We start from the raw sequence: 15,000 nt of genomic DNA on the forward strand, positions 1-15,000 counted from the left end.
ATAACTTGTGCGTTTGACCCTTACTCACCCAAACTTGTCGAAAATGCTGCTTTACACGAATGCGAGTGCATTAGCGGGTTGTTCTGTGTTTCATATATGAGATGAGGGTGAAACAGCACGTCCGACCTTTTTGAAGGACATTGGTTTGTCCTTTTTGAGCACTTGAGCTTAACCGAGACTTGAGTGTTTGTGAGTGTCGTGTCGACCTTGATTTATTGCAATATTGAGGTGTTCAGTTTTATTTTTATTTTAGAAAATGAACATGATCGCTCTCCTCACAAATCAACTGTCATATTTTCACTGGCATGTATCTTAAGTGCATCTTTGAGCCTACCTTCAGAATGAAAAAATAGAGAGACACTAAAACTTTTACTCAAGTCGTATTGAAATTGGTGACTTTTAACTTGCTGTAAGGATGGTTTTCAGGTGCTTTACACCTTGTGAGGTTGAAATCACAGTGTTTCTGCATAGATTTGGACATAAATAAGAGCTTAAGTTAATGTGGATTGCAGCTACACAATTAATGAAACATGAAATTTTTTATGCATGTATGCTCTTCTCTTCTAATTCAATATTTGCGGTATAATAGCGGTATTTATATGCTTTTTATATACGGTATATATTGATCATATTTGTAATGATTTTTACTACATGCCCCATTAGAAGCATGTATCTATCAGAGCAGTCAGAAGTTGCTACACTCTCAGAAAGAAAAGGTACAAAAGTTGTCACTGGGGCTGTACCTTTTCAAAAGGTACACTTTTGTACCCAAAGGATGCATATTGGTACCTTAGTGGTACATATTAGCACCTAAAATGTACATATTAGCACCTGAAATGGACATATTAACTCCTGAAATTGACATATTAGCACCTAAAATGTACATATTAGCACCTAAAATGTACATATTAGCACCTAAAATGTACATATTAGCTCCTGAAATGTACAAATTAGCACCTAAAATGTACATATTAGCACCTAAAATGTACATATTAGCTCCTGAAATGGACATATTAGCACCTAAAATGTACATATTAGCACCTGAAATGGACATATTAGCTCCTGAAATTGACATATTAGCAGCTAAAATGTACATATTAGCACCTAAAATGTACATATTAGCACCTGAAATGGACATATTAGCTCCTGAAATGTACATATTAGCACCTAAAATGTACATATTCACCTAAAATGTACAAATTAGCACCTAAAATGTACAAATTAGCACCTAAAATGTACATATTAGCACCTGAAATGGACATATTAGCACCTGAAATGGACATATTAGCACCTGAAATGGACATATTAGCACCTGAAATGGACATATTAGCTCCTGAAATTGACATATTAGCACCTAAAATGTACAAATTAGCACCTAAAATGTACATATTAGCACCTAAAATGTACATATTAGCACCTGAAATGGACATATTAGCACCTGAAATGGACATATTAGCTCCTGAAATTGACATATTAGCACCTAAAATGTAAGTTTGGCACCTAAAATGTACATATTAGCACCTAAAATGTACATATTAGCACCTGAAATGTACATATTAGCTCCTGAAATGTACATATTAGCACCTAAAATGTAAGTTTGGCACCTAAAATGTACATATTAGCACCTGAAATGTACATATTAGCACCCGAAATGTACATATTAGCACCTAAAATGTAAGTTTGGCACCTAAAATGTACATATTAGCACCTAAAATGTACATATTAACACATGAAATGGACATATTAGCTCCTGAAATGGACATATTAGAACCTAAAATGTACATATTAGCACCTGCAATTTATATATTAGCACATAAAATGTATATTAGCACCTAAAATATACTTATTAGCACCTAAAATGTACATATTAGCACCTAAAATGTACATATTAGCTCCTGAAATGTACATATTAGCACCTAAAATGTAAGTTTGGCACCTAAAATGTACATATTAGCACCTAAAATGTACATATTAGCACCTGAAATGTACATATTAGCACCCGAAATGTACATATTAGCACCTAAAATGTAAGTTTGGCACCTAAAATGTACATATTAGCACCTAAAATGTACATATTAACACCTGAAATGGACATATTAGCTCCTGAAATGGACATATTAGAACCTAAAATGTACATATTAGCACCTGCAATTTATATATTAGCACATAAAATGTATATTAGCACCTAAAATGTATATTAGCACCTAAAATATACTTATTAGCACCTAAAATGTACATATTAGCACCTAAAATGTATATATTAGCACATAAAATGTACATATTAGCAACTAAAATGTATATATTAGCACATAAAATGTACATATTAGCACCTAAAATGTATATATTAGCACATAAAATGTACATATTAGCACCTACAATGGACAAAAATTTACCTTTTGAAAAGGTACAGCCCCAGTGACAGCTTTTGTACCTTTTTTTCTGAGAGTGTAATATAATGTAAACCTATGTACTGTTCCCGTGGGGCTTGTTATGTTCACCCAATGCAGACGTCTTTGATTTCTGATCAATAATGTATGTGGAACTGAGGGCATGTTATCTAGCTGCACTTGAAGGACAAATGAAGGTGAATAATGGCATAATCAGTCCAAGATCTGCCGTTCAGGTGTGTTTGATGCGATGTGGGGGAATATACCGTGCATGATGGCATAAAGAGCACAGACCCCTAACATTATGATGCATTACCATATATGGGCAAATATGAGGTCATCAGTGTTGCCATGACAATGGGGGTATAGTAAAAGACTGAGGGTGGTGAATAATTTGCACATTATCTTATATTAAAAGGTTGTTATTAAAAGGTGATGTACTGCAAATAACTTTTTTTCCTGAAGAACCTTATTATGTTTTTACTTTTTACAATACAAGCTTTTACTCACAATTTCTGATTAAATAGACCTCAAGGGATGGTTTTCAGGTACTCTTTACAGCTCTGTAAAAAAGGTTAGCTACTTTAAGGCTCAGATCAGTTTAAATACTTAAAACAACTGCTTTCAATTACTTTTGAAATTACCATATTCATGTAATATAAGGTATATTAAGGCATTTTTAAACGATAATATCCTATGGAGCATCATACATTTTTATTAGTGTCACACTTTAAAACTTAGGCTACTTTGTGATTATCATTCTCGGGGAAAGTTACATCACGTTACACTAGTCTCTAAAAAGTGCATTACTTCGTCACTTTCTATGGAAAGTAAATGTGTTACTTTTGCATTTATATTCTCACCTGGGCTGGGCTTGTTTGCTCGTTTTTAATTGCAAAAATGAATCTTTTATCCAAAGCAACTTACATTGCATTTCAAGGTCAATTTTTACATTCTTATTAGTTATTGCTTTCCCTGGGAATCGAACCCATGATCTTGACGTTTTATTGTCTTATTCAGAGGCTTAATCATTTTTGCTATTAAAAACAAGCAAGCAAGCCCAGGCCAAGTGAAAAAAATTATTCTATGAGTTTTGCTATGTGATTTAAAGATATGGCATCTGATCTGAGGACTATTACCAAATTTTTCTCAGTTATTTTACTTTATTCAATCATAGTCTCATTCTTACGTTCGCACATGCGCACTCTTCAAAAACTTTAAATGTCTGGACAAACTAAAAGACATAAATGACATTTATACGTATTGTAAATAAAAGATAGAGATTATTTATAGATAGATTTTGCTCAAGATAAGGATTTATTAAGATTTTTCCACACAACAAACAAACAAATTAAACATCACAAGTAGGGTTGGGTATCGAAAATCGAGTATCGATTGAAACCGAGACTAACTTTTCGTTTTTTCCCGGAATCGTTCAAAAGCTAGTTTCGATATTTACAGTCCGCCGAGCGGAAGAAGAAACCGCTGAACAACACCAATGAAGAAGCGTCTACCGGACGTGTTGGCATAACCGCGCGAGTCGAACATTAGTAGCTTACGTCTGCGGTCCAAAGTGTGGCTTCACTTTTCTAAAAATAACGAAATCTCGGCAAAATGCTAAATTTGTGACAGAAGGAGTATTTCCTTTAGAAAGGCCGTTGGTTAGCATGGTTAGCTAAACTTTTTTGACCCTGCCTCTTAAAAGAATCGGAATCGAGAATCGTTAGGAACCGGAATCGAAACAAGGAATCGGAATCGGAATCAGAAGCGTTCAAATTCAAACGATACCCAACCCTAATCACAAGTGTGATGTTTCACCAAAGTCATTTTTGCTTATTTGTTTGATTGAGTTGTACTGTATCAGCAGCAAAGACATTGGTTAATAAAGCGAGAGTAAATTCATAAAGTATATTTGAAGAGTTCAGATGCAAAAGCCTCTAAATGCCATTTGAAATTTTATTCTAGAATGGTCATTTTTATCAAGCTTGTATATTTAAGTTCAGTAATTTCACTTAAATGACAATTAATAGGTAATCTTCATTGCCATTTAAGTGAAATTACTGAACTTAAATATACAAGCTTGATAAAAATCATCATTTTAGAAGAAAATTTCAAATGGCACTTTTGCATCTGAACTCTTCATTTGTATAATTTAACATCGAGGTTTGCCTTATTTCACAGTTTTATCCGTTTTGAGGAATACTGAGTCTGTTTTTGTGCGAGTGAGTTGAGTAAATGCAAGCTCAGATTTACAATAGCTCATTATTTCTTCGGCTGCACTCTTTTATTAAACCTGCACTGACTGCTGGGTAATTACACACTGTGTGGCTGTTTTCCGAGAGCTGTTGGATGTAGTTTGTCAGCTAGACTAGCATTTGTTCCAGCCGGGATTCACAAGCACGTCGGAGAGTGACTTGATAAATGTTGCCTTTGATGAAACACACACTTTAAAACCGCTATTGTTCACGGCTTCACACAGATGTGCACTCTGCATTTCACATGTGTGTGGTTTAAAAGTGACCTTTGTGAGCTGAAATCAACCCTGTGGTGAAAATCAAGCTTTTAATGTTGTTTATGTGTCTGTGTGGTGTTTTTAATACGCTTAAACCATGTGTAAGTTCATAAGTCGACGGTATTTTCTGCTTAAAGACAGTCTCAAAAACACGGTTTGAAATCGCTGGTGTTTCTGACGTCACAAACGACCTTGTAACCAATCAGATCAACGTGTGATCGTCAACCAGTGGATCTCTGAGCAGAGTGAGTGGAGGCGGGGCTCATTTGCATATTCATAGGTGTCGTGTTACATTCAAGATATTTTAAGACAAAAAGAATATTCTTCAAGGGAAAAAAAAACGTTTAAATGTGTCGTTTTGGTGATCAAAGATGAGTTTTAAGGGATCAAATTGACTAATGATTATGTTCGGTTGTTGTTCAAACTTGAACTGTGTTCAAATGGAGATATTTGTCAGAGAATTGAGGATGCATGACACTTTTTTACTTGACTTGTCACCACCTTAATAATAATAATAATAATAAATACATTTTATTTATAATGCACTTTTCAGTTGCAAATTATGCATAATTACATGCAACTAAACCAAATTCTAATCCTACCCGAGCCCTATAGTAAGTACATGAAGTTGCTTAATATTACTCAGTGCTTAAATATAGAATTACACTGTAACAATAAAGCCATAAGTAACCCTTTATTTCAAGCTGACGTAGTTACTTTTGAGTATTATTAATGAGGATTGAGTATTATTACTAAAGAGTTAGGGTTGGTTACTTGTAAATAATTATGTATTTACTTCAATTGGTGTTGTGTTGATCTTTATTATGTGTCTGGGTGTATTTACAGGCCTCTTCCTGAAGATGGTGATGTAGATGGACTCACTGACAACACTTGTACGTTCTCTAAATGCATCAGATCCATGTGTTTTTCACTGTGGAAATTATATTGAAATGTTTTACGAAGACACACTACATATGAAAACGCTGTACTTAACCCTCTGATTATCTTCATTTGTGTCTACACTCATTATCTTTGGGGTCTCCAGGGACCCTAGACAATAACATTTAAATTTTGTAACAGAATAATATATTTTTTTTCTTTTACAAATGTAATTTTTAGTCTATTTATTAATGTTTTTACTCAACATCTGTGCAGTTTTTGGAGGATTTTTGATATCTTTTATATTATAAATAAATAAATAAATATTTATTTATTTAAATAGGCTTTTTTACAAAAAACAAACAGACAGCATTTTATGTAAAATTTACTTTATAAAAGGCCCATATTTCTATCTTTCATTTATGGGGATAACATGGATAATTTTAAATGATTTAATGTAAGATTTTTTTTTTTTTTTTGGAAAATGCAGTTTTAAAATAAAAAAAACTCACTTTAACCACTAGATGGCCATAGACCTCCACCATAAGCTATTTGCTATGTGATTAACCAAACTACATATCTTTTCACAAGTTTTTCTAGTTGGATTCATATCTAAATATTATAAAATCACAATTATAACACACACAAAAAAAACTTTTTGTCAAAGTTTAGCATTTTTTGTACTGACAAAAGTTTTTCAATTATGTTACATTTTAGATTTTATATTTTATTTCAATCATATGTTTTTAATATAATTCTACAATTTTAATTCTACAACTGTAACAGAACAAAAAAAATACAGAAATTAACAGTTATATTACATATTAAATACTTAAAAATACTTGACATAAACATGTTCCTGGTCTTTTTTTTTTTCTATTTACAAAATATTTGGAAAAAAATTGCAACGCAACCCTTAAACAATCACACAAATCAGTTATATAAAACAAATAGGCATTTTAGCCATATTTAGCCATATAAAACAAATCCTATAGTGCACATTCAATTTCAATTCACATTTATTTGTGTAGTGCTTTTCACAATAAAATGCGTGATCTGTTATCAGAGGAAACTATCAGAAATGCACATATACAAATCATAGTTAGCTAAAAAAGTATTAAACAATTCAATAATATATGCATTTAAACAATGTAATTTAAGTCAGAAACAATGAGCATACATACGAAATACTACAAGAAATGTTCTCTGGTGTAAAATGTTGTTTTTGGTGTCTGAGTGCTTCGTATATAATGTGTGTTTTCTCTGTAGCTGTTCATGGCGCTCTGGCGGCGGATCATGTGGACTCTGTCCGGCAAAAGCGTCGCACGCTCATCGCTCCGGATATCAACCTGTCGCTGGACAAAAGTGAAGGTTCACTTCTTTCTGATGACTTTCTGGAAACTCCAGACGACCTGGACATCAACGTGGACGACATGGACACGCCGGATGACGACTCTCTCGGCTCCAACAACAACGGCACCGAGCTGGAATGGGAAGGTCAGTCCGCTTGACAAATCGGATGATAATAATTACAGTAAAATATGCAAAATTGCTAAATATTATTGCAAGTTAAATCAGCTGTTTTCTATGTGAATATATAGTCAAATGTAATTTATTCCTGTGATCAAAGCTGTATTTCCAGCGTCATTACTCCAGTTTTCAGTGTCACATGATCCTTCAGAAATCACTCAGAAACAGTTATGATTATTATCAAATGTTGAAAACTGTTTTTTACATTTTTATTTCAGGATTCTTTGATGAATAGAAGGTTCAAAAGAACAGCATTTATCTAAAATAGAAATCTTTTGTAATATTAAACACTACCGTTCAAAAGTTTGGGGTCAGGAAGAATTTTTATGAATTTTTTGGGGGACGGAAATAAAATAAATCAATACTTTTATTCATCAAGGATTAATGAAATTGATCAAAAGTGACAGTAAAGACATTTATAATGTTACAAAACATTATATTTCCAATAAATGCTGTTCTTTTGAACTTTCTAATCATCAAAGAATCCTGAAATAAAGATGTAAAAAACAGTTTTCTACATTGATAATAATAATGAATGTTATTGAGCAGAAAATCATCATATCAGAGTGATTTGGAGGATTATGTGACACTGAAGACTGGAGTAATGATGCTGAAAATCACAGGAATAAATTAGATTTTAAATGGTCATAATATCTATTATATATATCTCTTGTTTTCTGACAGATGACGCTCCAGTGGCCAGCGCGAAGGGTTCTGGTTCTGGTGACGGGGACGGGGACGGGACGGGGCGTCTGTGGAGGACGGTGATCATCGGCGATCAGGAAAACAGGATCGACATGCAGGTGATCCGGCCGTTCCTGCGCGTCGTCACACATGGAGGTCAGTCTTCGTGATAAGCACTCTCATATGAATATATATATAAATCGGGTAAAACTGCACTGTTTATGATGATTAATAGTGGTGTTTAAGTCAAGTCACCTTTATTCATACACTCTCAGAAAAAAAGGTACAAAAGCTGTCACTGGGGCTGCACCTTTCAAAAGGTAAACTTTTGTCCATTTTAGCTGCTAATATGTACATTTCAGGTGCTAATATACATTTCAGGTGCTAATATGTGTATTTTAGGTCCTAATTTGTACATATTAGGTGCTAATAAGTACATTTTAGGTGCTAATATGTACATTCCAGGTGCTAATATGTGCATTTTAAGTGCTAATAAGTACATTTTATATGTTAATATGTACATTTTAGGTGCTAATATGTACATTTTAGGTGCTAATTTGTACATTTTAGGGTGCTAATATGTAAATTTCAGGTGCTAATATGTGCATTTTAGGTGCTAATTTATACATTTTAAATGCTAATTTGTACATTTTAGGTGTTAATATGTACATTTTAGGTGCTAATTCGTACATTTTAGGTGCTAATTTGTACATTTTAGGTGCTAATATGTACATTTTAAGTGTTGATATGTACATTTTAAGTGTTGAAATGTACATTTTATGTGCTAATATGTACATTTTAGGTGCTAATTTGTACATTTCAGGTGCTAATATGTACATTTTAGGTGCTAATACATTTTATGTACTAATATGTACATTTCAGGTGCTAATATGTACCACTAAGGTAGGTACCAATATGCTGCCTTTGGGTACAAAAGTTTACCTTTTGAAAAGGTACAGCCCCAATGCCAGCTTTTGTACCTTTTTTTCTGAGAGTGTACAGCACTTTTTTACAAAGCAGCTTTACAGAAATAACAGGAAAATAATGCAACAAAGTTTGTTTCCAGAAGAAAAAAGCATCACAGTCCAGCTTAAAGCAGTAGTTCACTTTAAAAAAAAAACTTTTGCTGATAATTTACTCACCCCCGTGTCATCCAAGATGTACATGTCTTTCTTTCTTCAGTCGAAAAGAAATTAAGGTTTTTGATGAAAATATTACAGGATTTTCTCCATATAATGGACTTCAATGGGGTCCAAACGGTTCAAGGTCCAAATGAGAGTTTGTATGCTATTAGTATGCTAGCTGGAGCCATTTACTTCCAGTCTTTGTGCTGGTGACAAACTCGTCTAAACTCGTCTAAACCTATGTACTTGAACAACTAAAGTTGTAATTAATGCATGTGATGGGAATTTGCCTTTCCAAATAAAAAGATAATTTCAACAAAAAAAAGAAAAAGAAAAGAATAAGACAGTTCTGACACTTGAGATGTAATGTTTAACCTGTTTTATTATTTGCAAGGCCGTTTTACACACTCTTGTGTGACATCACACACGTGACATCACTCTTGTGTCCCACAGGTTATTACGGTGAAGGCCTGAACGCCATCATCGTGTTCGCTGCCTGTTACCTGCCCGACAGCGGCTGTGCCGACTACAACTACATCATGGAGAACCTCTTTCTGTGAGACACACACACACACACACTTCAGTCCGTCCAATTCATGTTCAATCAGATAAACACTGACTAACTGTGGGGTTTATGGGAATAATTTTGGTCATAAACAGGGATGTGTGCCTTTCAGAATTGGGATGCCTTTATAGTTACTGAATTTGAATCAAGTTAGCAAAAAAGGTGTAGAATCAAATTTGAATGAAAGGATGTAGAATTCAAATATACTATTAAATTCATAAAATGTTGTATTATTAGTGTCATTTCAGGTGAAAATGGTGTACTATTAAATGTATTAAAATGTACTTGAGTGTGTTTTTTAGGAAAACACAAATGAACTATAATGCATTTTTAATACATTTAACAGTACGTCTTTTTCACCTGAATATTTCATACACACAACATTCGAAATAACGGCATTGTAAAGGTTTGCACTTGTCCTGGTGTTTTCTGACGATCTCTGCAGGTACGTGATCAGCAGTCTGGAGCTGCTGGTGGCTGAAGACTACATGATCATCTATCTGAACGGAGCCACGCCGCGCCGGAGGATGCCGGGCATCAGCTGGCTCAAGAGATGCTACCAGATGATCGAAAGACGGTATTCAGATGAAGAACGCTGGCTGCGCTCATAATCATGACATCACACATCATGAATATGAAGGAGGTTTTATTCATGTTTGTGGCAACTGTCATTAAAGGACAACAAAATGAACCTTTGGTCTAATTACACATTGTTACCTATTCAACCGTTATCTGAGATTTGTTTTCATGATTGCCGAATGTAATAGTTTTATCTCTAAAAACAGTTTAGCCTACAACGCTAGCATAATGCTAGTATATAGGGCATAGAGTAATGACAAATAAAAATCGCTTGTTATTACCACTAACAAGGCTCAAAATAGCCCCACAGTTACACGACAGCATAACAAGGGTCCCTACATTCAAACCGAAGCATTGAGAACTTTGTCAGTGTCCATACAGTTTAATAAGAAGATATTTTATACACGCATTCAACTTCGCGAATACAGGAAGAAGAGGCCATCTTGGAAAAATAGTCTCTACCAGTCGATCTACGAACGCCGATCCAAGTGCGCTGGTGAGATGTGAATGAGGAGATAAGGTGAGCGCGAACTGTAGGCTACGTGTATATATTGAAGAGAAGAAAACGGTTCGTGTTTCTTCCTGAAACAACGGACCATATGAGATTCTGCACAGTTCAGCGCACTTGGATCGGCGTTCGTATATCGACTGGTAGAGACTATTTTTCAAAGATGGCTTCTTCCTGTGTTCGCGATACAAGCGATTTTTATTTGTCATTACTCTATGCGTTATACTAGCATTATACTAGCGTTATAGGCTAAACTGTTTTTAGAGATAAAACTATTTACATTCAGCAGTCATGAAAACAAATCTCAGATAACGGTTGACTAGGTAACAATGTGTAATTAGACCAAAGTGCGCCGGAGTTGTCCTTTAAGTGTCTTTCACTCACTTATGACATTTTAAATGCAAATATGACATTGTTTGAGATAGACACTGTAAAGCTGCTTTGAAACAAACAGTCTATAATGTTAAAAGCTCTATAAATTAAGATGATTTGACTTGACTTATGAATATATATTATTAGATATATTGTAAAAGGTGAGGAAGGGAATTGACATTTTCTGCTTTTTTATTTCTTTAACATCCAGGTTAAGAAAGAATCTCAAATGTCTGATCATTGCGCATCCCTCCTGGTTCATCCGCACAGTTCTGGCCATCTCTCGACCCTTCATCAGGCAAGAAAACAAACATCCAATATCATAATCGCTCATGTCTTTGACTGATTATTCAAGATTTTTCATGTTTTTAATAGTAGTTTCTTCTGCTCACCCAGGCTGCATTTATTTGAGTAAAAATACAACAACAAAACAGTGATATCATTAAATATTATGATAATTTAAATAGCTGGTATATATGTTAAAATTAGGGCTGTCAAACGATTCATGATTAATCGCATCCAAAATAAAACTTTGTGTTTACATAATATATGTGGGTGCACTGTGTATAATTATTTTATATATTAAATACACACACATGCTTGTATATATTTAAGAAATATTTTCATGTATATAGATTTATATATAATTTATATTATATATAAATAATATTTTTTTTCTTAAATATACATGCATGTGAGTGTATTGAGTGTGTACTTTTGATCAATTTAATTCATCCTTGATGAATAAAAGTATTGATTTATTTTATTTCTGTCCCCCAAAAAATTTAATAAAAATTCCCAAATAGTATAATATTACAAAAGATTTCTATTTTAAGTAAATGCTGTTCTTTTGAACTTTCTATTCATCAAAGAATCCTGAAATAAAAATGTAAAAAAAAAACTGTTTTCTACATTTGATACTAATAATAACTGCTTCTTGAGCAAATCATCATATTAGAGTGATTTCTGAAGGATCATGTGACACTGAAGACAGGAGTAATGATGCTGATAATACAGCTTTGATCGAATAAATTATAATATATTAAAACAGAAAACAGTTATTTTAAATTGTAGTAATATTCCACAATATAACTTTTTTTTTGCATTTTTAATTAAATGCAGCCTTGGTGAGCAGAAGAGACTTCTATCAAAAGCATAAAAATATCTTCTGACTGCTAGTGTACATTAGTGCTGTTATCGCATCTAACATAATCAGAATGTGTTTTAATGCATTTGAACTTCTCTCCAGCGTGAAGTTCATGGATAAGATCCGTTACGTCCAGAGTCTGGAGGAACTGGCTCAGATGGTCCCCATGGAGCACGTGCAGATCCCCGAGTGTGTGTTACAGTGAGTGAACACACTCACCAGCAGGAGGAGGCATCTCCACATCTCTGCTTTCACAGTCATGCAGACTAAAACACAGCGAGGGAGGGTAGAAGTGTGTTAAAAACGCTATGCATTATGCATAAATGAACGTTTCAAATACTATTTCTACGTTGCATGTTTATTTAAGGTGCATTGCGCAGTTAAAAATAGCTAACCTTTTGCTTAGTCAACTTTCCACAAAAGTAGAAGATGGATTCAAAGAGACTGGCTTGTAGTTCATTCCAAACCCCAACGCTATGGAAGCTTGTTTCCGCCACAGAATGAAAAATTAAAAAGGTAATTGCGACTTTTTATCTCACAATTCTGACTTTATTTCTCAGAAGAGATATAAAGAGATATAAAGTCAGAATTGCGTGATATAAAGTCAGAATTGCATGATATAAAGTCGCAGTTGCATGTTGTAAAGTCAGAATTGTGAGATAAAAACTATTCTGGGGGGTAAAAAAGTATTTTTTCCTCCCTTAGAATTGGGAGTTTATATCTCACAATTCTGAGAAAAGATGTCAGAATCTCGAGATGTAAACTCGCAATTGTGAGAAAAAAAGTCAGAATTGTGAGATAAAAAGTCGCGATTCTGACTTTTTTTCGCCCAATTGCGACTTTATTTGTCAAAATTGCGACTTTATGTCTTCATATCTCACAATTGCTACTTTATTTCTCGCAATTGCAACTTTATTTCTCAGAATTGCGACTTTATATCTCAGAATTGCGACTTTATTTCTCAGAATTGCAACTTTATTTCTCAGAATTGCAAATTTATATTTCGCAATTGCAACTTTATATCTCGCAATTGCGACTTTAATTCTCAGAATTGCGACTTTATATCTCACAATTGCAACTTTATATCTCGCAATTGCAACTTTATTTCTCAGAATTGCAACTTGATATCTCACAATTGCAACTTTATTTCTCAGAATTGCGACTTTATATCTCACAATTGCAACTTTATTTCTCAGAATTGCAAATTTATATTTCGCAATTGCAACTTTATATCTCGCAATTGCAACTTTATTTCTCAGAATTGCAACTTTATATCTCGCATTTGCAACTTTATTTCTCAGAATTGCAACTTGATATCTCGCATTTGCAACTTTATTTCTCAGAATTGCAACTTGATATCTCGCAATTGCAACTTTATTTCTCAGAATTGCGACTTTATATCTCGCAATTGCAACTTTATTTCTCAGAATTGCAACTTTATATCTCGCAATTGCGACTTTATTTCTCAGAATTGCGACTTTATATCTCAGAATTGCAACTTTATTTCTCAGAATTATGGCTTTATATCTCGCAATTGCAACTGTTATTTCTCAGAATTCTCGCAATTGCGACTTTATATCTCAGAATTGCGACTTTATATCTCGCAATTGCAACTTTATTTCTCAGAATTGCAACTTTATATCTCGCAATTGCGACTTTATTTCTCAGAATTGCGACTTTATATCTCAGAATTGCAACTTTATTTCTCAGAATTATGGCTTTATATCTCGCAATTGCGACTTTATTTCTCAGAATTGCAACTTTATTTCTCAGAATTCTGACTTTATATCTCGCAATTGCAACTGTTATTTCTCAGAATTCTCGCAATTGCGACTTTATATCTCAGAATTGCGACTTTATATCTCGCAATTGCAACTTTATTTCTCAGAATTCTGACTTCATATCTCGCAATTGTGAAATAAAAAATTGCAATTATTATTATAATTTTTTTTATTCAGTGGCGGAAACAAGCTTCCATACAACGCAAACTCCACGTAAGACAAAGAAAATACAACTTTTGTCTAGTGCAAGGCGTCGGAATAAGACGAGAGTCAACATCGGGAAGCTTTCAACACATAGAGAGATCTCCGGTCTGCTCTAGGGCTCAAACGGGTCCTATACAAAGTAATAACTTGTATTGTTCTTCCATAATAATACAATCATAAGTGGATACAGTAAACAGTTCAACATGGAGATAGATGGAAACAAAAACTGAAGTTTTCTACTACCCCCGTTTCCCCCTCACACACACACACACACACACACAAGTGTGTAATTTACTCAAATGCTTTCCTTTCATATATTTAAAATAACTTGCAGATTTATAACTTTATTACCTCTGAAGACATTATGATTGTAACAAAAGATGTGTGCGGCTGATGCTCCTTTGGTTATGAACAGCTCGTGCAAGCGTGTGTGTGTGTGTGTGTGTGTGTGGTCCATAAGCATGCACACCTCTGGTTGCAGTTTCACTTGTCGCCAGAGGGGGCGTAGTTCTGCAAAAACTCAGCAGATTATTGAACCTTTATGGAAAAAAGGGTTTCATAAGTGTTTATTATGTGATGCATCAGGCTTTTATGGCTGATATAGTATGATTTAGTGAATATGGAAAGGAGGAAAAACACTTTAATTTTATTTAGATGCCAAATATGCAAAAATATGCAATTTGATGCAGTTGCTCATGTTTATATGGCCAAAAAGTGAGATGAGATTC

At 33.9% G+C, this 15,000-nt stretch overlaps 1 protein-coding gene across 2 annotated transcripts in view; it reads left to right on the forward strand.

Annotated features, from left to right (window-relative positions):
• Positions 1 to 15,000, forward strand: part of atcayb (ATCAY kinesin light chain interacting caytaxin b) — a 29,633-nt gene that overhangs the window by 5,991 nt on the left and 8,642 nt on the right. For both annotated transcript variants that reach the window (XM_089131556.1, XM_039665589.2), the window contains 7 exons: positions 5,746 to 5,792; positions 7,048 to 7,275; positions 7,993 to 8,148; positions 9,570 to 9,672; positions 10,127 to 10,258; positions 11,352 to 11,438; positions 12,390 to 12,488. In XM_089131556.1, coding sequence (XP_088987682.1) covers positions 5,746 to 5,792; positions 7,048 to 7,275; positions 7,993 to 8,148; positions 9,570 to 9,672; positions 10,127 to 10,258; positions 11,352 to 11,438; positions 12,390 to 12,488 — 852 coding nt within the window. The remainder of the gene's footprint in view (positions 1 to 5,745; positions 5,793 to 7,047; positions 7,276 to 7,992; positions 8,149 to 9,569; positions 9,673 to 10,126; positions 10,259 to 11,351; positions 11,439 to 12,389; positions 12,489 to 15,000) is intronic.

The sequence above is a fragment of the Pimephales promelas genome, chromosome 5 (genome assembly GCF_988280905.1).
Source record: "Pimephales promelas chromosome 5, fPimPro1.hap1.1, whole genome shotgun sequence".
Classification (NCBI taxonomy): Eukaryota; Metazoa; Chordata; class Actinopteri; order Cypriniformes; family Leuciscidae; genus Pimephales; species Pimephales promelas.